This window comes from Polypterus senegalus, chromosome 1 (assembly GCF_016835505.1).
Source record: "Polypterus senegalus isolate Bchr_013 chromosome 1, ASM1683550v1, whole genome shotgun sequence".
NCBI classification, from domain to species: Eukaryota; Metazoa; Chordata; class Cladistia; order Polypteriformes; family Polypteridae; genus Polypterus; species Polypterus senegalus.
The window spans coordinates 311,290,130-311,316,710 of NC_053154.1; the positions used below are offsets into that span (position 1 = coordinate 311,290,130).

At 42.6% G+C, this 26,581-nt stretch overlaps 1 protein-coding gene across 1 annotated transcript; it reads right to left on the reverse strand.

The window, feature by feature from the left end:
* Nucleotides 1–446: 446 nt before the first annotated feature.
* On the reverse strand, nucleotides 447–26,413 carry LOC120514969. The gene is made up of 5 exons (XM_039735633.1): nucleotides 25,954–26,413; nucleotides 19,535–19,663; nucleotides 10,773–10,819; nucleotides 8,728–8,766; nucleotides 447–868 (listed from the first exon to the last, which is right to left on the reverse strand). Exons 1-5 carry the CDS (start codon nucleotides 26,309–26,311, stop codon nucleotides 794–796), a joined length of 648 nt encoding a protein of 215 aa, XP_039591567.1. The 5' UTR covers nucleotides 26,312–26,413; the 3' UTR covers nucleotides 447–793.
* Nucleotides 26,414–26,581: the final 168 nt, after the last annotated feature.

Here is a 26,581-nt window from a genome sequence, read left to right on the forward strand (position 1 = left end):
ATGGTGCACTTTGCCCGTTTGTCTCTGTCTATCTTGTCCTATGCTTGGCCTAGCAGTTCTAAATGCTGAGCCCCTTTGTACTAAATCTGGCTCAGCTGTGTGTGTAGAAAGAAAAGAAAAACAGATTTAAAATATTCGCACAGAGCACAGTGACATTAAACTTATATTCTGATTACAGTGTGTCAATGCAGGACGGTGCAATAGTCCACATATCCTTGTTGGTTATTACTTTTCACTTTGCACCCTTTTCTCATAATAAAGCACAGTTCAGTTTGTACCTTTTCTAAATGTCTTTGCCCGTTTCTCGCTCACTACTCGTTTGCTTTTAGATATGAACTACTAGGAAGCCAGGGTTCCTGATTTTGCTAAGGGTCCAGAAGCACATGACCCCATACTTCCATAAGTAGATTTTAACAATGGAGAGAAGATGGACTGACAGACACCACTATATCTCTCTGACTTTATTTTATATGGCGCCATTAACGGCACACACAACAATTACAGTCCAGCATCACACAAACACAGGCTGGTGAACTCAATAAAATGGACAGAAAATGAATCAACGTGGGAGGGAATGGAAAGGATCTTTGCAAATGGAATAGTAAAGGGGAGGTGGCACTAGTGAGGGACAAAAGAGGACATATTGGTGACTGTTCACAGTGCTCACAGACTGGACATGTCTCAGTGGACAGAAGTGACTGTCGAAGGACCAACAAAGAGGGAGTGTAGGAGAGTCACGGCCCCCTCTTCAAGCCCAGCCACAATCCAAGATGGCTGTCTCTTCATTCGTTGTTTATCTCTTTGGCATCTGCACTTCGGCCCGATTGTCACATACGTGGTAGATGGACTGGTGATTGTAAGCGAGTTCCTGTGCAAAAAACAAACAAAAAAAAAGAACAAATCAATGAATCATGAAATGAATTATCCATTCAAAATGTAATCTCATAACTTGTGATGAGCACCAAATTTTGTTTCACATACAGTTTCATGAAACTGGTGCTGAAATTTATTTTGCTTTGTGATACTCATTTAAAAGAGTTGGCAGCACGGTGGCACAGTGGTAGTGCTGCTGCCTCGCAGTAAGGAGACCTGAGTTCGCTTCTACGTGGGTTTCCTCCCACAGTCCAAAGACAAGCAGGTTAGGTGAATTGGCGATTCTAAATTGTCCCTGGTGTGTGTGTGTGTGTGTGTGCCCTGTGGTGGGCTGGCACCCTGCTCGGGGTTTGTTTCCTGCCTTGCGCCTTGTGCTGGCTGGGACTGGCTCCAGCAGACCCCCGTGACCCTGTAGTTAGGATATAGCGGGTTGGATAATGGATGGATAATTTCCATTTGTTTGCGCTAATGTGATCTTTACTATTATTTTTTATAAGCTTTCGAATTCTCGTACTTTCATTGTATCTAACCTGCTCTGTGTGTGTATCGCGCCAACGTTTTTGAATTCTTTACGACATTCTACTTTGTCATCTACTCTTTGTCTTGCTGGACGTGAAAGTGTCTCTCTGAGAAAGTCGCGTCTCGTCTCAAGATTTTTTTATATAATAGAGAGAGATACAGTAGTATGGATGGATGGATTTTAAAGAGTTTTTTCGTGTTTTTAAAGTTATTTTTAAAGAATATTACTTCGCAAGGCCTTGCTCATTCCTTTGTGTTTCTTCTGCAGTTTGGTGTTTGATTTGAACAATAAAGAATAATAACAAATAAAAAAGAACTGAAATGAGGTCGAAAACAGGAGTTGTAACCAAATATTCTGACACCATGAAGATGACGCAGAAATTTTTAGAATAAGGACCCAGAAGAAGAGACGTGAGCCAGAAAAACAAACAAAACTTCATAACCAGGAAGTCAATTGAACCTTGTTGTCATGTCAGAATCAAAAAAATACAAAAGCATAGTCAAAAATACATAAATCAGAAGTCGTTTACCAGGAGCTCTAAACACACAACAGTCTTTTCTTATGTTTCTTCAAATTTGGATGGAAATTTGGAAGAACTTTATACCTGAAACTTCCAGATTAGTTGCCTAGCAACACTATATTAAAAAGAAAATGGGGCAGAACAGAATTAAAAATGAAATATACTGCTTAAAAAAATGAAAGGACCACTTTCTAATGCGAGTATAGCATCAAGTCCATGACACTGGTGGGCTATTGAGCTGCTCAGTTCAGTAGCAGAGGGGCTTGTTCATCAGTTTCAGCTGCTTTGGGGCACTAGAGGGGCAACACTGAGAGAGACGACCCCCAAAACAGGAATGAATGGGTTATCCTTCCTCATCTTTTCTATTTTGTCACTCATTTTGCATTTGGCTACGGTCACTACTGGTAGCACGAGGCCATACCTGGACCCTACAGATGTTGGTGGCACAGGTAGGATGGCAGGCACATCAATACATGGCATTGCGAGAAGGTCTCCCAGCAAAGTCTCAAGGGCATTGGGGAGATTCCAGGCGACAGGCCATTACTCTAGGAGAGCTGGACAGGGCCTCTCATAGAAGGTCCTTAACGTATCAGCAGGACCCACCGGTATCTGCTCCTTTGGCCAAGGAGAAATACTAAAAGCGTCCATTTGAAGGAGAGCCCTTGAAGGATGGCACTACACAGTGTGCAGATTTAGAAGCACATGTGTCGTAATTCTAATGTGTTTCTTTGCACTTTCCACAAATGCTGCACACAACAAATGTATTAACTAGTAACTGTTTGTCCTCAGTGGGTGGCAGAATGTCCATGTACTGCTGTTCTGACAGTCGTGATGAGTCACACGCCTTGTGAGGAAGAAACGCGATCTGCAGCAGTGCCAATGCCTACAGGTTCCACATCATCGAAATGATTGTCACTAACTTGGTCACCATCACGATCATAACAATATTCATCTTGTAACAAAAATAGTTGTTTCAAAACATCAGCAGCTTTATACTACAAAATTACGGGCTGTCGATTTACAGTCATACGAAAAAGTTTGGGAACCCCATTCAGCCTGCATAATAATTTCCTCTCCTTTTAATATAAAAGATAACCGTGGTGTGTCTTTCATTTCCTAGGAACATCGGAGTACTGGGGTGTTATCCAAACAAAGATTTTTAGTGACGCAGTATTTAGTTGTATGAAATGAAATCAAATGTGAAAAACTTGCTGTGCACAAATGTGGGTCCCCTTGTCATTGTGCTGATTTGAATGCCCATCACTGCTCAATGCTGATGACTTGGTTGGATGAGCTCGTGAAGCCTTGAACTTCATAGACAGGAGTGTCCAATCACGAGTGGTAAAAGGTTTTTAAGGTGGTCAATTGCAAGTTGTGCTTCCTTCTCTTTGACTCTCCTCTGAAGAGTGACAGACAGCATGGGATCCTCAAAGCAACTCTCACAAGATCTGAAAACAAAGATTGTTGAGTCTCCTGGTTTAGGGGAAGGCTACAAAAAGCCATCTCAGAGGTTCAAACTGTCAGCTACAACTGTAAGGAATGGAATCAGGAAATGGAAGGCCACAGGCACAGTTGCTGTTAAACCCAGCCGGTCGGGCAGGCAAAGAAAAATACAGGAGTGGCATATGAGAGGATTGTGAGAATGGGTACAGACAACACACAGATCACCTCCAAAGACCTGCAAGAACATCTCGCTGCAGATGTTGTATCTGTACATCGCTCTACAATTCAGAGCATCAGTATGGCAGGGTGATGAGAAGAAAGCCCTTTCTGCACTCACGCCACAAACAGAATCACTTGTTTTATTCAAATGCTCATTTAGACAAGCCAGATTCATTTTTGAACAAAGTGCTGATGAGACACAAATTAAGTTATTTGGTCAGAACAAAAAGTGCTTTGCAGTGCGGAAGAAGGACACCGCATTCCAAGAAAAACACCTGCTACCTACTGTCAAATGTGGTGGAGGTCCCATCATGCTGTGGGGCTGTGTGGCCAGTTCAGGGACTGGGACCCTTGTTAAAGTCGAGGGTCGGATGAATTCAACCCGATATCAACAAATTCTTCAGGATAATGTTCAAGCATCAGTCACAAAGTTGAAGTTATGCAAGAGTTGGGTATTCCAACAAGACAATGATCCAAAACACAGTTGGAAATCTACAAAGGCATTCATGCAGAGGAGAAGTACAATGTTCTGGAATGGCCGTCACAGTCCACTGACTTGAATATCATCGAAAATCTAAGGGATAATTTGAAGAAGACTGTACATGCTCGGCAGCCATTAAATCGAACTGAACTGGAGAGATTTTGTATGGAAGAATCGTCAGTAATACCTCCATCCAGAATCCAGACACTCAAAGGCTATAAGAGGTGTCTAGAGGCTGTTAGATTTCCAAAAGGAGGTTGAACTAAGTCTTTATGTCATATCTTTGTTGGGGAACCAAATTTATGCACCTGTCTATTTTTGTTGCCTATTGCATTTTTTCTGTTAATCCAATAAACTTAATGTCTCTGTTGAAATCCTACTCTTTCCATAAAGCATGTCAGATATTAAAAGGAAGTTGCTACTTTGAAAGCTCAGCCAATGATAAACAAAAATCCAAAGAGGGGTTTGCAAACTTTTGCATATAACTGTATCTCACTATTTTGCGCAGTTTTGTCTAAAAAAGACAACCATGGCTATCCACTAGATAGCAGCGCTGTAGAAGGTAACTGGCTGCGTCTATAGTGGCTGTATAGTGAAATATGAGATATATCACAGACTCAATGACATACAACTTAACTTGTAATTTGCGTTCAAAGTTTGAATGCAAAACCAGTCATTTAGAGCAGTGACTGTTTTTATTATTGTGGTAGAGTTCTTCAACAGGTTTGATTCATTCTTTTCAGTCTACCCTTCTCTAAACACTGCTAGCCTCTGTGTGCAAGCTGAAGGATGTTCCAGAATCCTAACTGTCATCTGCACCTTGCACAACCTTCCAATACAATCGCATCACATCTGTGGTCTTCAATTCCCCCTCCACTTCCTGGACTTTGCTGATCAAATGAAGAGACAGCAGGAAAACTCTGCATAACCAAGGCTTCAGGGCCAGATGGAATTAGGCACAGACTGCTGAAGACATGTACCATCCAGCTTTTCAGCATCTGTTCTCCCTTTCCGTGAATTTGTAGAAGGTTCCACAGCTGTGGAAAACATCCCGTGTGCTCCCAGTACCAAAGAAAGAGCAATCCAGTGATCGCAAGGACTTTACACCAGTTCCTCATACTACATACATAATGAAGATTTTTGAGAAGGTGGTAGTAATACAGCTACGACCCCTGGTTTCAGAACATCTGGATCCTCTACAGTTTGCCTATCAGACTCATATACTGTAGGTATGGAGGATGCTTTCATCTCCATGCTCCACAGAGCCTACTCCCATTTAGACAAAAGTAACACCACAGTCAAACTCATATTCTTTGACTTTCCTGGTGCTTTTAACACTAATCTTCATCATCAACTGGAGAAGAAGATCAAAGCTTTGAATCTTGATGCCCCCGCAATCTCCTGGATCGTAGACTACCTGACCAAAAGACCGCAGTTTGTGAGGCTGAGGGACTGTGTGTCAAAAATGGGAGTGTGTAACCCTGGAGCACCTCAGGGAATTATCCTGTCTCCCTTCTTGTTCACCATCTACACAGCAAACTTCCAGCACAAAACCAGTGCTTACCATCTACAGAAATTTTCATATGACTCATCTATCATAGGGTGCATTTATGAAGGAGACAAGTCAGAGTACAAGAAGGTTATGGAGGGCTTCGTCTTGTGGTGCAGGGACACCAACCTTCAACTCAACATCAGCAAGACAAAAGAGATGGTGGTGGACGTCCTGGCGTGCCAAGGAGCCTCTGAGACCAGTTACCATCCAGGGAGAAGACATATATGTGCCTGGGGATTCACATGAACAACAAACTGGGCTGGTCTGATAATACAGTGGCGCTGGACAAGAAGGGCCAGAGCAGACTGGACTTGCTAAGGAGGTTCACATCTTTTGATGTGTGTAATAAGCTGCTGGAAATATTCTACCAGTCCATAGTAGCCAATGTGGTGCTCTTCTGTGACCGGTGTCCTGGCTGATTGTCTGTCCTTAACGGCAGCGGCGGTTGCTCAAAGATGGCTCGGTGACTCCTCTACTCTGTATTCCTACCAAGTAATGCCGTAAATGCTCTATTAGCTGTGAGCTAATTCTCTGTTAAACACTAAACCAACGAGAAAGAAACACGGTTGCTCTTCGAAAATCCCCTCCTAAATAGGATATCAATGGGAAACAAACACACTCTTAACTGGCTCTTTTGCAGGAACAGCTGCGACTTTGCACTGTTAATGTGTAATATGCTTCTCACACAATGTTTAGAACATTTAAAAGACTGAACCCCAGCCAGCCCAATGACTCCCTCATCTGTCCTCTCTCCCTATGACTGTGTCTGCCCCAGCCGCTGCTTCCAAGCCACTTTACCCACTTGATGAAGAAGACATTGTGTTCTTTTAAGCTAACAAGTGAAGCTAGAGAGCGACATCAGCCAATTGCTACCTGTGCGCTGTTGGAGATAGCTGGGGTGGCGACCCGGCCAGGATGCCTAGGAAGACCAGAGGAGGGCTTACTCCTTCCCCAGACCATGTGGGGGCGACTGCCCTGGTTCCTTTGGGGGCCACGGGTATAGAGCTTAGAAGCTCAACCCTGTAGGGGCCCGTGGTCACCGCCTTTAGAGCCCTGGACCTCGGCACTTGCGTACACCTGGAAGGGCCGGGGGGAAGAAGACTGGGGACACCTGAAGTCGGTGGGAGATTACTGGGAAGCACCTGGAGCACATCCGGGTGTGTATAAAAGAGGCCGTCTCCCTTTCATATGATGGCGAGAGCTGGGAGTGGAATCGGACAGAGCTTGGTCAAGGACCCAAGGAGGCGGCCTGAAGGAACTGAGGCATTGTTGTTGGCCAGGACTTTGGGGACTTTTGGGGTTTGTGTGCACGTGGACATTGTAAATAATTATGAATGAACTTGTGTTGAGTGATATTAACGTGTCCTCCTGTCTGTGTCCGGGCCGGCTTCCACAGCGCCTGTATTGCGAGGATAAACTCCTTCTCCTTTTATCTGTTAATCTTCTTCGGAAATGTTGTTTCCTGTGCCACTCTACCACCCAAGCTTGACACTATGTTGTGGTCTCCTAAGAAAGCAACCTGAGCTCACAAGGTGCGCATAGTCTTCACAAACTTATCAGGAAAGCCTGCGTCATCACAGCGTGAACTCTGGACACAATAGAAGCTGTTGTGGAAAAGAGGATGGTGGAAAAATTGGACACCACCCTGAGAAATCCCCTCTAACCCCTCCAGGAGGCGCTGTATTGGAGCACTTTTAGACCCAGTGTGCTAAGAAACATCTCAGGGGGTCTTTTCTGCCTGCTTCTATCAAGCAATTCAATGCTTCCACCCAATATAATTAAGTTCATTTAATGCATTCATTTACTTATTGACTGATCTTAATTGATTGATCAATTGATTGATTGATTGATTGGCTGTATTATCTGTCCTGTGACTCTGTATCCTTGTATTTTTATGTTTCTATTTTCTGCATGCTTCTGAATTTCCCTTTAGTACTGATAAAGTTTATATTATCAGATCTAAATTTGAGAGCAAAACAGCAGCATAGAGAAACTTTCCCCAAAATGGTGTTGTGAAGGGCTGTGCCTGAAAGAAAGAAGGCTTATTTATGATGAGATAAGCTAGCTGTTCAAAAATGCTGGAAGTGATGTGCAAAATGAACCATGTGAAATGCCACATAGTGTACCTGGAGTAAGAATATTTGGAAATGAATGACAATTAAAGCAGACAACACTTTGTTGGCATTCATATGCCAGTCTTTGCCTTCCAATAAAATTATTTTATACACTGTAAGGCACGGCTGGCAGCTCAACCCGGCCCAAACTAAATGGAAGTTTGGGGGAAGGACGCTGGTTTTGGGCACTGCCTCCCCCAAAACATTAGATGGCAGCTCCCATGGGTTACAGGGCATCTCGGGACTTGGAATTCACACTGTGGGTGCTGCCAGGGGGTGCCATGGAGGACCCAAATGGTATGGGTTTCTGCCTAACCCAGAAGTGCTTAAGGAGCACGTGGGCAGAAGAACAGAAGCACTTCCGGGTTGGCTACGATAAAAAGACTTGCCAGCCTCACAGCGTCGGGTGGTAGGTGGACAAATCTTGCTGGGAGAGTGGAGGAGAAAGAGAGTGTTGTGCTGATGATTTACTTGTGGCCGTGGTGGTGGAACACAGTGTGAAGAGTTTCCTGAACGTGAATAAGACTCTTGTGCTTTTAACTTGTACCCTGTGTCTGTTGTGTTGGGTTTGGAGGAGCGACAGTGCCCTCTAGTGTCCACAACACATTCGATTTAAATTCAAAGAGTGACATTCAGCTGGACAGCCCTGTGTCTGCTGGTAGCACAGACCCTCTTGCCACAATGGCAGGTGCCTGACTAGGTGACGCATTTGGGGGGATCTTTCTGGAAAAAAAAGGTCTGTGGGTTTCGGGCTCATGTCATGTCATTTGGGGGGATCTTTCTGGAAAAAAAAGGTCTGTGGGTTTCGGGCTCATGTCATGGCAAGCTCAGTTTTAAAGTTTTTTTGCACTATTGCCACAGATTCGATAAAAAATATTATTTTTTTTTTTTCACTTAAATTGGATTCTTCGATACAAGGCATCAAAATGCAGGCTCAGGTATCATAAAGCCTTGTGAACATTTCAGACATTCTCTTTATTCCTGCCATTCCCGAATTAGACTCACCTGGTAATCACCTTCCGGTACTCCATTGACAGTTGAGACCTGAAAACGGAAAAGTTGGATATTTAATGATCTCACGCCACTCAGGAAAACAACACAAAATAGTGGAGCTCAATGCACAGAACACCCGGAAGTGTGGACACCAGCAGAAAGCTCCTGGGTGCCAGTAGAGCAATTTAGATAAACTGCTTGGACAGAGTGAGGCAACACCATGAAGCTAGATTTGGGATCAGCACCTCACAGACCTTAGGCCTGACATGGCACCTCCTCTGATTCTGATGGCTTCCTAAAACAGTCCAGAAGCAGGAAGCTCGGTGGTCTGGAAACAAAAAAATGGTTGGTCTTTGTGTTTGGGTGAGCTGGGATGAGAAGCCCTCAGTGCAATCCATTAACTGAGCTGAATAAACAGGCATGCAGGATAAAAAGTCAATGTAATTAAATGCAAAGAATTACACACAGAAATGTTAGATTTGAATACACAATGGGAGTATGGAAGGTGGGAAACGTGAACGTACCCCTAATGAGAAGGAACTGGCAGTCATAATGGACGATATTGTTCCAGTTTCAAAGAAGGCAGGAGCCTACATACCTAACGACTAAAGACTAGTAGCCCTTACACCCGGGATTATGAATAGGCTGGTCCTGCACTATGTGAGCCCTCTGGTGGTAGACCACCTGGACCCACTGCAGTTTGCTCATTGGACAAAGATTAGAGTGGAGGAGGCGATTATCTGCTCACAAGGCTTGTTCTCAATTGGACAAAGCTGGCAGCACTGGGAGGATTCTGTTTTTTGATTTATCCAGTGCCTTCAATACCTACCAGCCATCCCAGTTAAGGGGTAAACTTAGAGAAGTGCAGGTGGATGAGGCTGGGGAAAAATGGCAGAATAGACTTTTTTCTTAGTAGACTGTGTTCTTTTAAAATGGGACGTGACATTCTTCACATCTTCTGCAACTCAAGTGATGGCCAGTGTGGTGTGCTAGGATGGTGACATCACTTCAACAGAGGCCCACCAAATCAAAAAGCTAATTTAAAGGGCAGACTCAGTTAATGAATGCACTCTGGACCCCTGGAAGTAACAGAGGAGGAGAGAATGAAGACAAAACTGAGTGCCATTATGAACAACGCTGCACAGCCTCTCCGTGACACAGCAACACTGAGGTCTTTCAGCCAAATGAATCGTTCAGCAGAAGTGTGTCAGGAAATGAGACTGGGGGCTCATTCTACTAACAGCAATATACCTGTATAGCGTCTCACTGGGACGTCAAGTCAGAGGTGTTCCTTCCTTTAAATAATTCAGGTGTATATGTGTTTGTTATAATACAGTATGTATGTGTTTTATTCTTTACTCTATCTATCTATCTATCTATCTATCTATCTATCTATCTATCTATCTATCTATCTATCTATGATATAGTGTCTTTCACATCTATCTCTCTATTATATAGTGCCTTTCATTTAATAATAATACATTTTTGCATTAATATACCACTTTTCTCACTACTGAAAGCCCTCAGCAATTGCAGGTTAAGGGCCTTGCGCAAGGGCCCAACAGAGCAGAGTCTCGTTTGGCATTTATGGGATTCGAACTGGCAACCTTCTAAATGCCAGTGCAGATCCCTACCCTCAGATCCACCACTCTGCCATTTCTGTCTATCTATCTATCTATCTATCTATCTATCTATCTATCTATCTATCTATCTATCTATCTATCTATCTATCTATCTAGTATATAGTGCCTTTTCCTGCACAGAACAGGCCCCAAAAATGGCATAAAAATGAGAGTCTAGAGGGCCAAAAATAGGAAGATATCCCTAAAAAGTTTAACTTTTTTACATAACTTGATATCAAGAGAAGTTACATGTCATGTCACATGTGGGTGTTTTCTTGTATTCATGACACAGGAAGTGTAAGACAAAAAAACAAACTGATGTGATTTCAAAGTGTTCCTATTAGTAATTGTTATGAATAGAATCAAATGGCAGTGTAATCAAATCACAAAATCTAGCATGGAGTGTCTTTCATGTACGTTTCGTTTTCAACTCACCACAGAAGTTGAAGTTTGTTTCTGGTCGTTGTTTGATGATCGTTTTCCTGTGTGAAAAAAAAAGGTACAAGCGTTAGCCCTGCAGTGAAGGTTGTCGTCCATCCCTGCTGCATGCAAACAGATGTGGGCACAGTTGGACTATCCTGCCCTCCTCTGGGAATGGCAGACCACCACCGACACCATGCAGACATTGAGCTCAAAGTTCTGAAATTGATAAATGACAAAAAGTGTCAAACGACTACGGGTCAGAGTCAGTGTACCAGATGCCATGCCGACTAGCAGCAGATCAAGACTAGACTACATTGCAGCATTCATGAGGACACTAAGATTCACAGCATCTGAAGACGGTGATTTGTTTATTTTATTATGGGGACAATGAATTGATAGATAAACAATATATTGATCAAATAATGAAAATGAAAAATGAAAAAATCAATATTATGCAAAAGTACATACGAAATAGCCCTCCCCAGTTTCCCGACGACGATAATTATTGACATACATTACACAGTAAACAATAAACACTATCAACAAAGTCCAACACAGTCCAGTATGGTAGATGCAGATGATGACAGAGCATGGAGTCAAAACCCCTGTGAAAAGCCCTTTGAAGGAAACGGAAAGTTTGGACCTTGCATGTACCAATTGGCTAGACAGAGGGACTTGAGCTGGGAAAGAGGAGCAGCAGGTTAGGGTGATGAAGGATAAAAATGGAAACAGACTCACAAGTGAGGAGAGTGTGTTGAGCAGATGGAAAGAGTACTTTGAGAGGCTGATGAATGAAGAGAATGAGAGAGAGAGAGAAGGTTGGATGATGTGGAGATAGTGAATCATGAAGTGCAGTGGATTAGCAAGGAGGAAGTAAGGACAGCAATGAAGAGGATGAAGAATGGAAATGCCATTGGTCCAGATGACATACCTGTGGAGGTGTTTAGGAGAGATGGCAGTGGAGTTTTTAACCAGATTGTTTAATGGAATCTTGGAAAGTGAGAGAATACCTGAGGAGCGGAGAAGAAGTGTACGGGTTATGCAGGACTATAGTAACTACATAGGGATAAAAATAATGAGTGACAGCATGAAGTTATGGGAAAGAGTAGTGGAAGCTAGGTTAAGAAGTGAGGTGATGATTAGTGAGCAGCAGGATGGTTTCATGCCAAGAAAAAGCACCACAGATGTGATGTTTGCTCTGAAGATGTTGATGGAGAAGTTTAGAGAAGGCCAGAAGGAGTTGCTTTGCGTCTTTGTAGACCTAGAGAAAGCATATGACACAGTGCCTCGAGAGGAGTTGTGGTATTGCATGAGGAAGTCGGGAGTGGCAGAGAAGTACGTAAGAGTTGTACAGGATATGTACGAGGGAAGTGTGACCGTGGTGAGGTCTGCGGTAGGAGTGATGGATGCTTTCAACATGGAGGTGGGATTACATCAGGGATCGACTCTGAGCCCTTTCTATTTTGCAATGGTGATGGACAGGTTGACAGACGAGATTAGACAGGAGTCCCCGTGGACTGTGATGTTTGCTGATGACAATGTGATCTGTAGCGATAGTAGGGAGCAGGCTGAAGAGACCCTGGAGAGGTGGAGATCTGCTCTAGAGAGGAGAGGAATGAAGGTCAGTAGAAACAAGACAAAACACATGTGTGTGGATGAGAGGGAGGTCAGTGAAAAGGTGAGGATGCAAGGAGTAGAGTTGACGATGGTGGAGGAGTTTAAATGCTTGGGATCAACAGTACAGAGTAATATATTGTGTATAACACTGTGCGTAGAACTCACACTATAACATGGCGTAAGCACAAAAACAGGAATGTGCGTACGCACAAAAAAATCCAGATGCAGAAATCTGTGCATTAGCCAGCTTCTACGATCTTCCGCTACGTAAATCCCGATCAGTGTGAAAAGTAACGCACGTGCACACGCCTGCTGTCCCGCCCCAACTCCTCCCAGAATTACGCCTCTTTGAATATGCAAATCAATATACATAGCCCTTAAGCTCAGCGTTCTGTGAAAATAGGGAAAATAGAATTTCAGCAAATGCCAAGTGGAGGCAAAGAAAAATGTAGTATTTATTGGTTTAAACAATGGCATAAACAACAAAAGGAAGTCGATCGAGTGACATAGCATGTCGGAGAAACTCAAAAGCCCAAGTTCACAAAATCGCACACTGCCCGAAATAAAAAAGAAGTTGTCACATATCAAAGTCGCCGTGAAAAGGCGAGTCGTAGCCCACCATCTGAGTGTCATATGAAAGCTTATTAGGGTACAGAGAAAAAAAAATAGGGACACAGTGGGGAAAAAAGCACGAAATGTAAACTTTAATCTCGAAATTTCCATTTCAATCACGTAGTTTATTTTGTCTTTAAAGTAGAACATCATAAACTTCATCTTAAAATCGTTTCATTAACTAGTTTCTCAAATCACATCGTAATCAAAGTAACACGTTAAATGGTTTGTTTTGTATTTGATCTTCTATGTGCTCTATGTGTGTGAATCATTACGTGCTTCCAGGCTTTCTCTTCCTCCGACAGGACACAGAATCCATTACATTCGTGATATTACAGCTCTCTGAATAATTAAAATACTGAGATGTGTACGTGATATAATTTTCATGATGATAGGAGTTATTATATGATGATAGGAGCATGTTATTAAACATGGGAACCCGATGGCACAGTGATTGCTCATGCCTCACACAAGATGCTTGCTGCACCATGTGCTACCTTCGATGAAATACTTTATTGTAGCAGTACTGTCTCTTTCAAACGTACTAAACTCCAATTCCTGTCCTTACTTTTCTTTCTCCAAATACCTAATCACCACACAATCAGCTCTGTAATAGACGTTAAGCCATCTGTAAGCTTAAAACGCTGATTCTTCAAAACGTTTAAGGAACATTGAAATATCTTCGTAGTACGTGTTTAATTATTCTATCTATCCTTCCAGTGTCGCGCCAGCACAAGAAAGAATACAGCGCGAGGCAGGAATAATCCGTGAACGGAGCACCAGCGACTCGCTAGCACTGGCACCGTGCCCTCACATGTTTAATTATTAACAATATACAGTAGATTATTTAAATGAAGTTCAAGTTTTATCTGTATAATATAATCAACATATTTTGCTGCATTTTATTGTAAAAATGATATCATCATCATATGTAAATGCGTGCTTTATAAAGTGGCTCAGGTTGTATAATATTATAACTGTAGTGCAAGTTTACAGTGAGGTACTTATAAGTACAAACAGTTCTACAAGGAGCACTTGATGGACTGATTGAGTGCACTTAGAGTTCTTGGGATGAAACTGTTTCTGAACCGCGAGGTCCGTACAGGAAAGGCTCTGAAGTGTTTGCCGTATGACAACAGTTCAATAGACATCATGGCTGAGGCAGCGTGTGCTTGATGCTGTATACCGATAATTCTCTTTCTTATCAGCTGCTGTACAGCTGTGATTCCACACTCAGATAAAGTGATATAAATACTCCGAGTGGTGCAGTGAGAGTAATATGGAAAAAGATGATCTGCTGTGGCAACTCCTAACAGGAGCAGCTGAAAGAAGAAGAAGAAGAAGAAGGTGAAGTAAGAGTACCAACGCTAAAGCAGCTGTGGTGTTTATAATAGTTTGGCCATTCTGTGGGCCATTATATTGTTACAGGTTAATTATAATCAGATGACTTAAACTAATAAACAATATGCAGTTAATTTCATTGTATTTATAAAGTCGTGTCAGGGATGTGGATCTAAAAAAGAAAGGTAACCACACATGAACAGTATCACTGCTTTGACGCTGGCTGCCGCCAGTCTGCAAAACTGAGCACAGAACTTGCGTACACAAGGGTATGAGCTACCGTGGAAATGTGCGTGGCTTTACGCCAAGTTTAGGTTTTATACATCGTGATTTTAACGTGGAAACATTCTTACGCATCATTTTTGTGTGTACGCACCATTTATACATGAGGTCCCAGGTCTTTATAGCTTGTATATTTGCCTCCCAGTAATAAAATTGAAAGTTAGGTAGTGCCATGCCACCTTCTGCTTTGGGTCATTGTAGATTCACCCTTTGAATGTGTGGATGATTCAAATTCCAAATGAATAAGGTTATGATTTTGTCTAATTTCTTAGTAAATGATTTGTTAATATATATGAGAAAGCATTGAAATAGGAAGAGCAGCTTGGGAAGGATGGTCATCTTATCAAAGTTGATTCTTCCTGCTAATGTAAGATGGAGGGCAGGCCATCTACTCATGTCTTCTTTATTTTGTTTCCATGTGGAGAACAAAATTTTGTTGAAAAAGAGCTTCATATTTACTTGTAATATTTACCCCTAAATATTTAAAATGATCTGTGATGATAAAAGGGAAGGTGTCCATTCTGATATTGTGTGCTAGAGAATTCACTGGACAAAGCACACTTTTATTCAAATTGATTCTGAATCCAGAAATCATTTGAAGAATTTGCTAATGCTTTTAGGACTAATGGCACAGAATTTTGTGGGTCAGATATATACAGTGCCATATCATCTGCACATAGTGATATTTTCTGTTCAAGTCCTTCCCTGATAATCCCCTTTATCTCTGATGAAAGTATACAGCCAATGGTTCAATGGTGATTGCAAAGACCAAAGGTGATAAGAGGCATCCTTGTCAAGTACCATATTCAAGTTTGATGTTATCTAAAATAGTGTTAGTACAAAATGAGATGTCTGGACTAGTATAAAGTAGTTTGATCCATGCACATATGTTTGGGCCATGCCCAGATTTGTGCAATGTGGTGAATAGGTAGTCCCATTCAACCATATCAAATGCTTTTTCTGCATCTACAGATAATACGATCTATGGGGTGTTGGATTTAATGGGTTAATGTATTATATTAAACAAACATCGAAGGTTGGAAGTTAAGTGTCTGCCTTTAACAAATCTGGTTTGGTCTTGTGATATTACAGAAGGAGGCACTTTTTGATTCCTTCTGGCTACTACTTTGGAGAGTATCTTAACATCGTTATTCAGAAGAGAGATTGGACTGTATTATGCACATTGTAGTAGGTCCTTATTTTTCTTAGAAAACATGGTACTTAATGCTTGGCGAAAAGTTTGAGGTAGAATTTTGTTGCCTTTAGCTTCTATAAATGGTGCTCATAATAGTGGCGCTAACTTATTTGAATTTTTTTTATAACATTCCACTGGGTAGCCATCTGAGCCAACTGTTTTCCCACTCTGAAGTGAGTTTATAGCATCCAGTAACTCTGAGAGGTTTATCCAGTTCCACAGCACTAAGTGTATCTAGCTGTGATATCTGTAATGAATCAAAAATTTCATTAGATTGTATCTTATTTTCTTTAAACAGAGTAGAATATAAGGACTTATAGAACTCTCTAAATGTATCAGTTATATTTTTATGGTAAAAAATGTTATCTCTGTCTGTGTTGGTAATTTCTGTTATTGCATTACAGACTAAGATCATATTGGCCTTCTCTCGGTGCTCATAATAATGATGTTGCGATTTGAAGATGAGTTCTTCCATTTCTTTGGTAGTCAGGAGGTTACATTCTGATAGCAAAGCCTGCCTTTTCTTATAAAGCGCATCATTTGGAGACCTGCCATATTCTAGATATATTCTGTAATATTGCAAATTAACTCAGATGCCTTATTGGTTTCCAGTTTATTTTTGTGCGAGAGATATGAAATAATCTGTTAGGGTTTTGTAACTCAAGGAATGTAAATTTCACATTGATTCTGGGGAAATTTGTAATGGCGATTAAGCTGAAGTTTTCTTGTCATTTTTGTTTGTGGTTGAATCTGGTCTTTTCGGACGAGTTAGCATTGGTCATTGCCGTGTTTATAACAGCCTCCAGGAGTGCGCTGTGCATGACGTCATCCCGAGCAACAGCATAAAGGTCGGCTCAAAGATTCCCTGAGCTCTCTGTTTGATTTCACATTGCTGTTTCCTCAGACTGACTTTCTGGTTGGTCGGTCAAACTTATTTTTCTAGTGTTAGACTTTGATTTTGGGGTTAGCGTTCTTATTAGTTGACAATCAGTTGGCAGTCCCTTTTGTATTGACCTCTGCTTGTTTTCTGGTGACATATTTTCTCCCGATCCCATTTTCAGGTTTTCAATGTCTTGCCTTAAGTCAGTACAGCCAGTAGTAGTGGTGATTGGTGAAATTCACACAAACTATTTTTTGCAGAAAATTTACAGGGTTTGTTAGTGACCTTGTTTGACTAAATGTTCCCTTAAAATCCACTATGCCACCATTTTAAACAATTTTTTTTTCCCAGCACCCCATGATGGTTTACGAGGCTATTGTGACATCAAAGAGTTACGGCAGCCATGTTGGATGGAGATATCGCTGTCTGTGGTACTTACCCAATTTGCTTTGTGCATGTGCAGAGCTTTCACAACTTGTCCTAATACTAACACTACTAATTAATATTATATTTTATTTATTTAACATCATTCTCATGTACTGAAAGTGCAATCCATCCTTCATGGCCCTGTCCAATCGGCTTTGTGCATGTGTGAATAATATATGTCATATACACGTAGTGCTGCCAACTATCTTCATTTTCCCGGACATGTCCTCATTTTGAATGCACCATGGACTGTCCAGGAGGAATTTATAAAATTGTGAAATTGTCCAGAATTTTTGATCCTAAAATCCTTGAAAATTTCCATATCCTTATCATTGGTAAAAACTGAAAGCCGTACACCAATCAGCATTTGCAGAAGTAGTGAACACACTTTTTTTCCCAGAGCCTTCACTTTCGTTCTGGTAGTAAACAATGCAGATGTTGAAAGGATTGGCGACGTCTGATCAACTTGGCTTTTTCTCTTCATCTTTTGAATTCAGCTTTATCTTCTTGGTGAGTAGTCTGTTCATTATAAATGTTGTTCCTTTCCTTAATTATTTGTAATCCTAATTCACCGCAACTAAGGGAATGTATTCAAAATAGAAATTACAATTTCACATTTTCTATGTGAGATCTTATTTTCTATTCTTCTTTCAGCATCTCAGTTAAACAAGAACTTTCATACATCCGGGTACAGTCCGTCGTATTTAAGTGCAGGTAAGTATTGCTTTGTAATATATTAATGGAAAATATTATTACCACCCATTGTTCCAAAATAGATTTATAATTGTAAATGAATGAGTCAACTATTAAAGTTTCAGTTAATTAAAAATAAAAAAAATCACACATTTATTCTGTCATATAAATGCAATATCTTTCTAGTTACCAGTTGATCAAGTAATAAGTCATTTCTTTCATGTAATTTAATATTTTCATAATTCTTTCATTTACATACATTCAGGAATACCAGTTATGCCGAAAAGAAAGTGCAAATTCACAGACGACATGAACAACAAGTTTTCGAAAGGCAGAGCAGACTCGACGAAGGGTCCTACACTCACAAGATTCAATTTCAGTAGCAGATTTCTATTCATATTTACCCAAGAACGCAGATTTACTGAGAAAAATAGCTTCAGTGGAAAAATATAAATGAATGTAGATAAATGCAAATAAATTCAATTGAAAAGAGTAAAATGTTTTATAGTTTACTAGAATTGACCATGTGTATCATTTTTTACAGGTTTATGATGATTAAGCTTTGCAAATAAAAATGAAAGGAATGAAGTCTCTTCATTTAAGAGGCCTGATGTATTCAAAATATTTAAAGGCTTACTGGTTTGCCAGTGACTGTGATTGTGGCCATTCTATCATAATTATAGTGATAAACTGCTATTAAAGGTTTATATCATTTTAAAAAAACATAAGATAATATAAAGGCATATTATGGCATCCTCAGAAGTCCTCATTTTTCAACCCCAATGTCCTCATTTCTAGAGAAAGAGAGTTGGCAGCCTTTTCTACGCATATTCGTGATGGCACTACCCAATTGATACCCCAGCCCGATTTGCACCCCACATGTGTTTAAAAAACCAAAACCTTGCATTATCATTGGAGGGGTACATCAGCTGTCCATAAATAGCACTGTGTTGTACTGCATTGATTCATTGTACTGTACATTGTGACATCACTGCTGGATGACGCAGGTTCTGCTCCTTCCTTGGTCGCACAGATCGGGTAGTGAAAGCAGCAGCCAACAAGAATTTAATGCTGACCCATTACATCACAGGCTCTGTGGGTGTTAGTTATTCGTTAATTAGTGATGGGAGCTCAGGAGACCCAGGGAAAGATATGTGAAAGTCAGGGTGGTCCAGTGGTTAGCACTGCTGCCTCACAGCATATTTTTTGGTCACAATAACCAGTCCACTATAGTTCTCAGGGACCATTAAAATCAACTCAAAACTGCTTCCGTTTCTCTTTCCCCACTGACTTCAGTGCATTTCGTTAAGTTTGCTGAAATTCCTAAACATGTTCGACAAACTCGAGGCAAAGCAAATTCAGTGGGTTTGACTCATCACTAGCAGAGGGTCGTGGGCTAGAATTATGAACAGGACAGCGTGCCAACCCCAGTTTTGCAGTTCAATGTGTGGAGGATACAGCGAGATCTTGACCTTCACTTCTGATTTACATGTCGTCCCCTTTTTTGGTGCCATTGCAGCGTAGAAAGAGAAAGGTAACGAGCATAAGAGACAAACAGAGAAGCGACTGGAAACATGTTTAGAAAAATGAGGACACAGCTTTGGTGGTCATTTGTTGTCAATTCACAACCAGGTGAGGTTTGCGATAGGCACAGAGAAGCCCACTGAGGAAACATCATTAGAACTGATCAGCCGAAGGACACAGAGCAGGATAAATGACAGAAAGTACCTGAAAATCTCAGCTTGTACACGGCACACACAGCGACACACGTGACGGCCAGCAGCAGAACTCCCAGCACTATGAACAGCCAATAATGAGAATTGTCAGAACTTGTGGTCTCTGGAATTTCCTGAATCTCTAAAAAAAGACAAAGAATAAACAGTAATGACCACCTGCAGACAGCTAAGACAAGCCACCTTATCTGTGGCATACATGGTGGGCAGTGGGGTCTAACATCTGTATTTGTTTTAGTCACATTTGACTTAAGGAGGTAAGAAATCTGACAAAGAAGGAGACACCATTCAGTCCATGTGCTGTTTCTTTGTTTAGTTAATGGCTATGGCAGTGGTTCTCAACCTGTGGGGCAGGCCCCCCTTAAGGGGGTTCGAAGTAACAAAAAGGGGGGCGTGAAGATGTGAAAAAAAGAAAACACGAATCAAAAATCCGAAAACTACATCTATTGAAACCAAAACAAATTAACTTAAACTACATTCTGATACTAGAAAAATAAATATAGAGTTAGATAAATGTCGATAAAAGATAAGTAGGTATAATAAAATATTCATCTATGATATATCATTAATTAAAATAGAAGAAATTGGTATTAGTGGGCTCCTTTCAAAAAAATGTTATGGGGCCGCGATTAAAACTGTTATGAAAACTCGGGTCACCGATACTTAAAAGTTGAGAAACTCTGAGCTAAGGTCAGGTCAGGTTGGATTGGGGAGCATGCACTGGTACCCATGCGTTGACACACCCACCACACGACAAAACAGCTTGGCATCCCCCATCCCCAGGCAGGCATGCGGTCCAATCCCACCCTCTGGAAATTACCCCTATATCTCTTAGGTGGGGCGTCCCTTTGGCCTGGGTCCTCAACAATGGAAGCTGGATCACCCTCGGGTAATCGCGCTGCTTGGCTATAGTGCCATAACTGACTCTCCCTCACAATGCAGGTCAAGTGCCTGATTCGGGACTCCATGAGCAGCACATAGTCAAACCAGTGGTACCCAAGGATTCTCCGAAAAGACACACATGAAGCAGTCCAGTCTTCATCTCAGGTCACTGGATAGCAACCATGTCTCACAAACAGGAAGCACCAGGACTCTAAAGACTTGGACTTTCGTCCTTTCAAGTTTCTCCAACACGCAGAGATATCAGGAGCGCCTCACACCCCTTTCCAGCAACCTCATGACCCCCCATGCTCTCTCAATCCGTCTACTGACTTCATAGGAAGAGTCACCAGAGACATGAATGTCACTGCTAAAGTAAGTAAACTTCTCGATGCGGTTCACACTCTCTCCTCAGACATGGCTGTGCCCTGATGGCTAAGCTCTCCCAATATGTCCTCCAGATCCTCCGTGAAGGTAGTCAAGGTTTTAGCTTCAAGTCCATCTCTCAGTAGTTTGCTCCAGATTCCCACACCTCTTTGCATAAAGAAGGGCAGCCTGGCTTTAGCACTAAACGCACTTCTCCTTAGTCTCCACTAGGTGTCCTCGAGTATGTGAAAGAATTCGACTGGATCTGCTTTATCAATGCCTTTGAGAACTTTGAAGACCTGGATGAGGTCTCCACACAGTCTCCTCTGCTCAGGCTAAACAGGTTTAACTCTTTGAGGGCTGAATATTTTTTCCAAAAACTTCTGAAAAGCACACAAAGTAATGGTTTAATGGTATAACTCAACATAAAACGTCTGTTGCTATGTGCTGTGGCTGCTCTTGGCGCATGTTCGGCAACTCTGGCAGCAGTGGCTGCACGGGGGTGCCTCGATGGCCAGCAGGAATGCACGATGCACTGACTGTCTGGCTATCCTCGCACAGCAGGTGGGTGGCGGTGACAGTCGCAGTGGGATGCAATATGGTTTGTACCTCTTGTCATCATAAGTGATGGTTCTCCCAGAGACTGATCAGCTGATGCTGGCACCGCACTTTCGTTTTCGATGTCCACCTCCCGGATGCTTGCATCCAATTCCAAGTCCGACAAGTCAGAGTCTGATTCAACGATAGTATGTAAAACATCCATGAAGTATTTAATCTCTCCCCAGATGTCGATGCCATTTTAGAGGTTGTTTGCTCTTTGCTACTCATGCAGGGAATCGAGGTTAAATCAACAAAGCTACTTAACTTTCCTTCTAGCAAAGAGAGTCAAAACTTAAACGTAAGGGCGAGTTTTGTCTCAGTTTACAGCTGATTACTGTCCTCTACCCCTGAAATTCAACAACAGTCGACACCAGCCTTAAAAGAGTTCATTCACAGAGTCTGTCACAGTAGGACATGTCCTTCAGTCCCATGATGCACCTGGTTGCTCTCCTCTGCACAGCTTCAAGTGCTGCTATGTCTTTCTTGCTCACAATACTTCAGATGCGGTCTTACTAGTGCATGATATAGTCTGAGCATCACATCCCTTGATTTATATTTAACAGTTTTTATGATATGATCTAACATTTTATTTACCTTTTTAATCTCTTCTGCACATTGATTAGATGATGAAAATATTTTATCAGTATAAACTCCTAAATTCTTTCCTGAGGTCTACTCCTGTAGGGCACCCGTCTGCCATCTTATATTTATAACTGACATTCCTTTTGCCCACTGTGCGGCACTTTGTTCTTTTCTACTGTAACAGACGGCTGGCAGGGCACAAATATCAGGAGGGAGGCGGCTGTGTTATGAATGCCGCCAGCCGGGTCAATTGTGGAGGAAATGTCCACTGAGAACCGAGGTGGATGTTAGACGGAAGCATTGGAGCAGCATCTCCCCACAGTTCTCTTACTCTCACCTTTTAGGACAAAGCCAAAGTCCCAGACAGCCCCTCCTGGAGAAGGACAACCCTCCCGGGACTGGACGCTTCGCTCCACAGTGCTCAGCTGAGGGAGGAGCAGTGTAACAGCCAGCAGGCAGCTCAACCCTGCTGGCACGCAACCTGAGATGGAAGGATGTGAGGAAGGCAGCTTTTCTAGGACACTGACTCTCCGAAGATACTGAATGACAGCTTCCCTGGACTGCAGCGGTACCCCAGGCACTATGGGACATGTAGTTTAATACCATAGGGTGCCGCTAGGGGACGCTGCAAGAGAACCTGGGGAGTCAAGTCTCACCCATAGCCCTTCCAGGCTGAGAAAAATCCAAACTCTCCATCTGACCCGGTCAGGCATTATTTAAAGGACTGATGGACTGTCGGGTGGAGGTGTGTATTGTGGCTGTGGTGCTTGAAGGGCACTGTTAAAGAAGAAAATAATTAAAATATCTTCTTAGTGCTTTTAATCTGTGTCTTGTGTATCTGTCTGTTGGGTTTAAGGGGCAACAATGACCCCTAGCATTCACACTACATTTCGCCCAGTTCTGAAGCTCATCCAGGTTTTTCTGAATTGTTTTTGCTGATTACTCAGTGTCTACCATTGCTCCAGTTTTAGTACTGCAAATTCTAATTTGGAATTACCCTGCATCCCATTTAAGAGGAAAGGAGGCCCCATGCCAGGAAGAAGGACTCTGGAGGACACTGACTGGCATCCCATTTAGGTCAGGAATTGACCCCTTGCCAGGAAGGAAAGCCAGAATTATGGAAGGGCTGGGAGAGTTAGCTTTTCTGAAGTATATACTCCCGACATGCTAGAGAACTGCACTCCTGTGCCGCTGCTCCCGTTCACCTGCCTGTGGGGCACACTGGGAATCGTAGTTCTTTGGGACAGCCCTGCTGCATGCCTTCGGTGGTGCCAGGGAGGGGCGCCTCCAGGATGGACCATTTCTACTTAATGAATCTTCTGGCCGACTCAGAGATACCTCCTCTGAGCCTTCCAGGGTCCGACTTAAAAAGAGCCCTCTGCTTCACCTCACAGAGTTGGAGTTGGGAGGAAGAGGACAACAGTTAAATTGAAGAAGAGGAGAAAGAGGAAATCTTCACCATCCCTGTGTGCAACAATTCTAGACGACCTGTAAAGGTATTTGTAAGAACTGCCTGGACTGTGTTTGTAGCAGTTGTATCCAGGGTTGGGGGCTCAATGACGTCCCCTGCCATCTACAGTATCATCTGAGAATTTCACAAGTTCACTAACTACACCAAAATCAATGTCATTAATATCAATCAGAAAAAGTAACAGTCCAAGATGGACTCCACTGATGACGTCACTCCACATGGCGCATTCTCCTCTTGTGCTGCTCTTTTGAGGTGAGGGCATGCATATCGGAATCCAACAGATTGATACGTTTAGTTGTTTTATTACCTCTTACAAAAACGCATCATCATCATCATCACAACGTCTGTAACGTTTAGCACAAATAAGCGACTTGATACCCCTTAGGGTTACACAGTGGTGTGTGGTGAATTGGAGGATCCTGAGAGTACAGTCGTGGCCAAACGTTTTGAGAATGGCACATATATGAATTTTCACAAAGTTTTAATGATGCCAGTTTGCATTGATTCCAGAATGTTCTGAAGAGTGATCAGACAGTCAGTCATTATCCATCCATCCGTTATCCAACCCGCTATATCCTAGCACAGGGTCATGGGGGTCTGCTGGAGCCAATCCCAGCCAACACAGGGCACAATGCAGAAACAAACCCCAGGCAGGGCGCCAGCCCATCACAGGGCACACACACACGACAATTTAGGATCGCCAATGCACCTAACCTGCATGTCTTTGGACTGTGGGAGGAAACCCACAAAGACACGGGGAGAACATGCAAACTCCACGCAGGGAGGATCTGGGAAGTGAACCCGGGTCTCCTAACTGTGAGGCAGTGGTGCTACCACTGCGCCACCGTGCTGCCAAGAGTGATCAGATGAATTGCAATAATTAAAAAGTCCATCTTTACTATGAAAATTAATGTAATCCCAAAAAAAGCACTGCATGTCAGCCCTGCCACCAAAGGACCTGTCGATGTCATTTCAGTGACACAGATAAGAGTGTCAATGAGGACAAGGTTGGAGATCACTCTGTCACGCTGATTGAGTTAAAATAGAGAGATGAAGACGGCTTCGGGGAACCCAAGAAAGTCCAGCAAGCCCAAGGACCGTCTTCTAAAGGTGATTCAGCTGCGGGCACCACCAGGACAGAGCTGGCTCAGGAATGGCAGCAGGCAGGTGGGATATAGGTGAAGACTTTTGGAGAATGGCCTGGTGGGTGTCAAGAAGGGCAGTAAAGAAGTAAAGAAAAACATCAGAGACAGACTGATATTCTGGGATTGGATTGCTGAGGACTGCTGGGGTCAAGTCACTTTCTCTGATGAATCTCCTTTCTGATTGTTTGAGAAGAAAAGGTGAGCTTCACTACCATCATTCCAACAGTAAAGCATCCTGAGACCATTCATGTCAGCCAAGGCAGTGGGCTCACTCACAATTTGGCCTAAGATCACAGCCATGAATAAAGAATGAGACCAAAACATCCTCCGAGAGCAACTTCTACCAACCATCCAAGAATAGTTTGGTGACCAACAATGAACAATCCAGCATAATGGAGCACCGGGCCATTAGGAAAAAGTAAGAGCTAAGTGGAAATTTGGGGTCCATGGCCAGGAAACTCCCCAGACCTTAATCTCATTGAGAATCCTCAACAGGTGGGCGGACAAACAAAAACCCCCAATTCTGATTCTGCAAGAATGGGCAACTGCCATCAGTCAAGATTTGGTCCAGAAATTGAAGGGCCAACACTGCAAATATGGACTCTTTACATAAACTTCATGTCATTGTCAATAAAAGCCTTTGAAACTTCTGAAATGCTTGTAATTCTACCATAGAAACATCTGACACAAAGATCTAAAAACACTGAAGATGCAAACTTTGTGAAAACCAACACTGTATATGGTGCCCTTCTGTCATGAATTCCACTCTGAAGTGGTCCATTCTAACTGTCCCCATTATTGCTGTGACAATGCCTGCCCTATCTGGTGAAGGGATGCTGACACGGTGGGACAATGGTGGGACAGATTTGAGCCCCACAGAGGTGCAGGAGATGCTCTAAAGCTTCTTAGATCTTTACAGGGTTGTCTGAAGCAAGCACTAAAGCTAAATATGATCGGCTCACCCTGTGTCCATTTAGTGGTTTTGATTTGTGGATTCTACCCAGTGGCACACAAGTCACACATTTCTCTATTGGTGGTCAAACAATCTGGCTCAATCGGCATGTCAGTTCCCTTTGAAATAACAGCAAAGATAAGCTCACCCAGGTTACAGTCAGACATCACGGCTTTTATGTGAGCCACAAGTTCTTCATTACTGTTAACCTGAGCCATCTTTACATGAGCTGTTCTGACGGGACACTCATGTTTGGCTCACAAAGAAGTTGAAAACCCCACACATCCTTTGATTCATGGAGACATGACAATGACTATGGTGATGGACTCCCCTCCCGCTACCTCTTCCTTAAACCCTGGGCGACCCACCCCCCCCCAACTACAGCTCCCTTTGACAATAAGAGCAGAGAGATTACTGACCGCCAATGATAAGCCTGACTCCTTTACAGAAGATGATCACTTCATTTTCCAGGTGCCCACAGTAGTATGTGCCTTCATCCCTGGAGTCCACATTGTTGACCTGCAAGGTTTGGTTTTCTCCCAACTCATAGTGACTGGACTCCTGTGAGTACACCGAGTAATGGGAGTACACTGGAATCGAGATGTGCACCGGGGGCTGCTTGGTGAGCTGCCTGTACCACTTCATCCCAGGAAAAGAGTCACCTCTTGGACAAGGAATTTTCACATTTCTACCTGGGAGAGACCTCAAGATGTTCTCACTTGCATGAAGACATAAGCTGAGCAGGCAGAGAAGGAGACAGAGGCTGACCCCCTTCATCTTCTTAGCACAGAGTTTCAAAGACTGAAGCAGGACGTCTCTTCTAAATCACCGGGAGATGAAAAAGTCAACGTTGCAGCAACGACTTCCACAAGCTGCGTGGAAAATTGAACAACCAGGGGGCAGGAAATGACAGACATGCCATCCGCATTGCCACATTACGGTCAAAATTGCAGACTTAGCTAAAAAAAACAAAAAACAAAATTCAAGAGGAGACTCGCCGTCACCACTGTGGCCAGCCAGACCTTCAACAGAGTGTCCTGGAGGAAG

What these genes read in the sequence shown, in the direction of transcription:
- LOC120514969 (XM_039735633.1), bottom strand. Translation starts at nt 26,311, where the DNA reads ATGAAGGGGGTCAGCCTCTGTCTCCTTCTCTGCCTGCTCAGCTTATGT. An exon ending in AGTCAGGCTTATCATTGGCG is followed by an intron (nt 19,664 to 25,953) that starts GTCAGTAATCTC and finishes GTCTTTTTTTAG; the next exon opens with AGATTCAGGAAATTCCAGAG. An exon ending in TACCGGAAGGTGATTACCAG is followed by an intron (nt 869 to 8,727) that starts GTGAGTCTAATT and finishes TTTTTTGCACAG; the next exon opens with GAACTCGCTTACAATCACCA.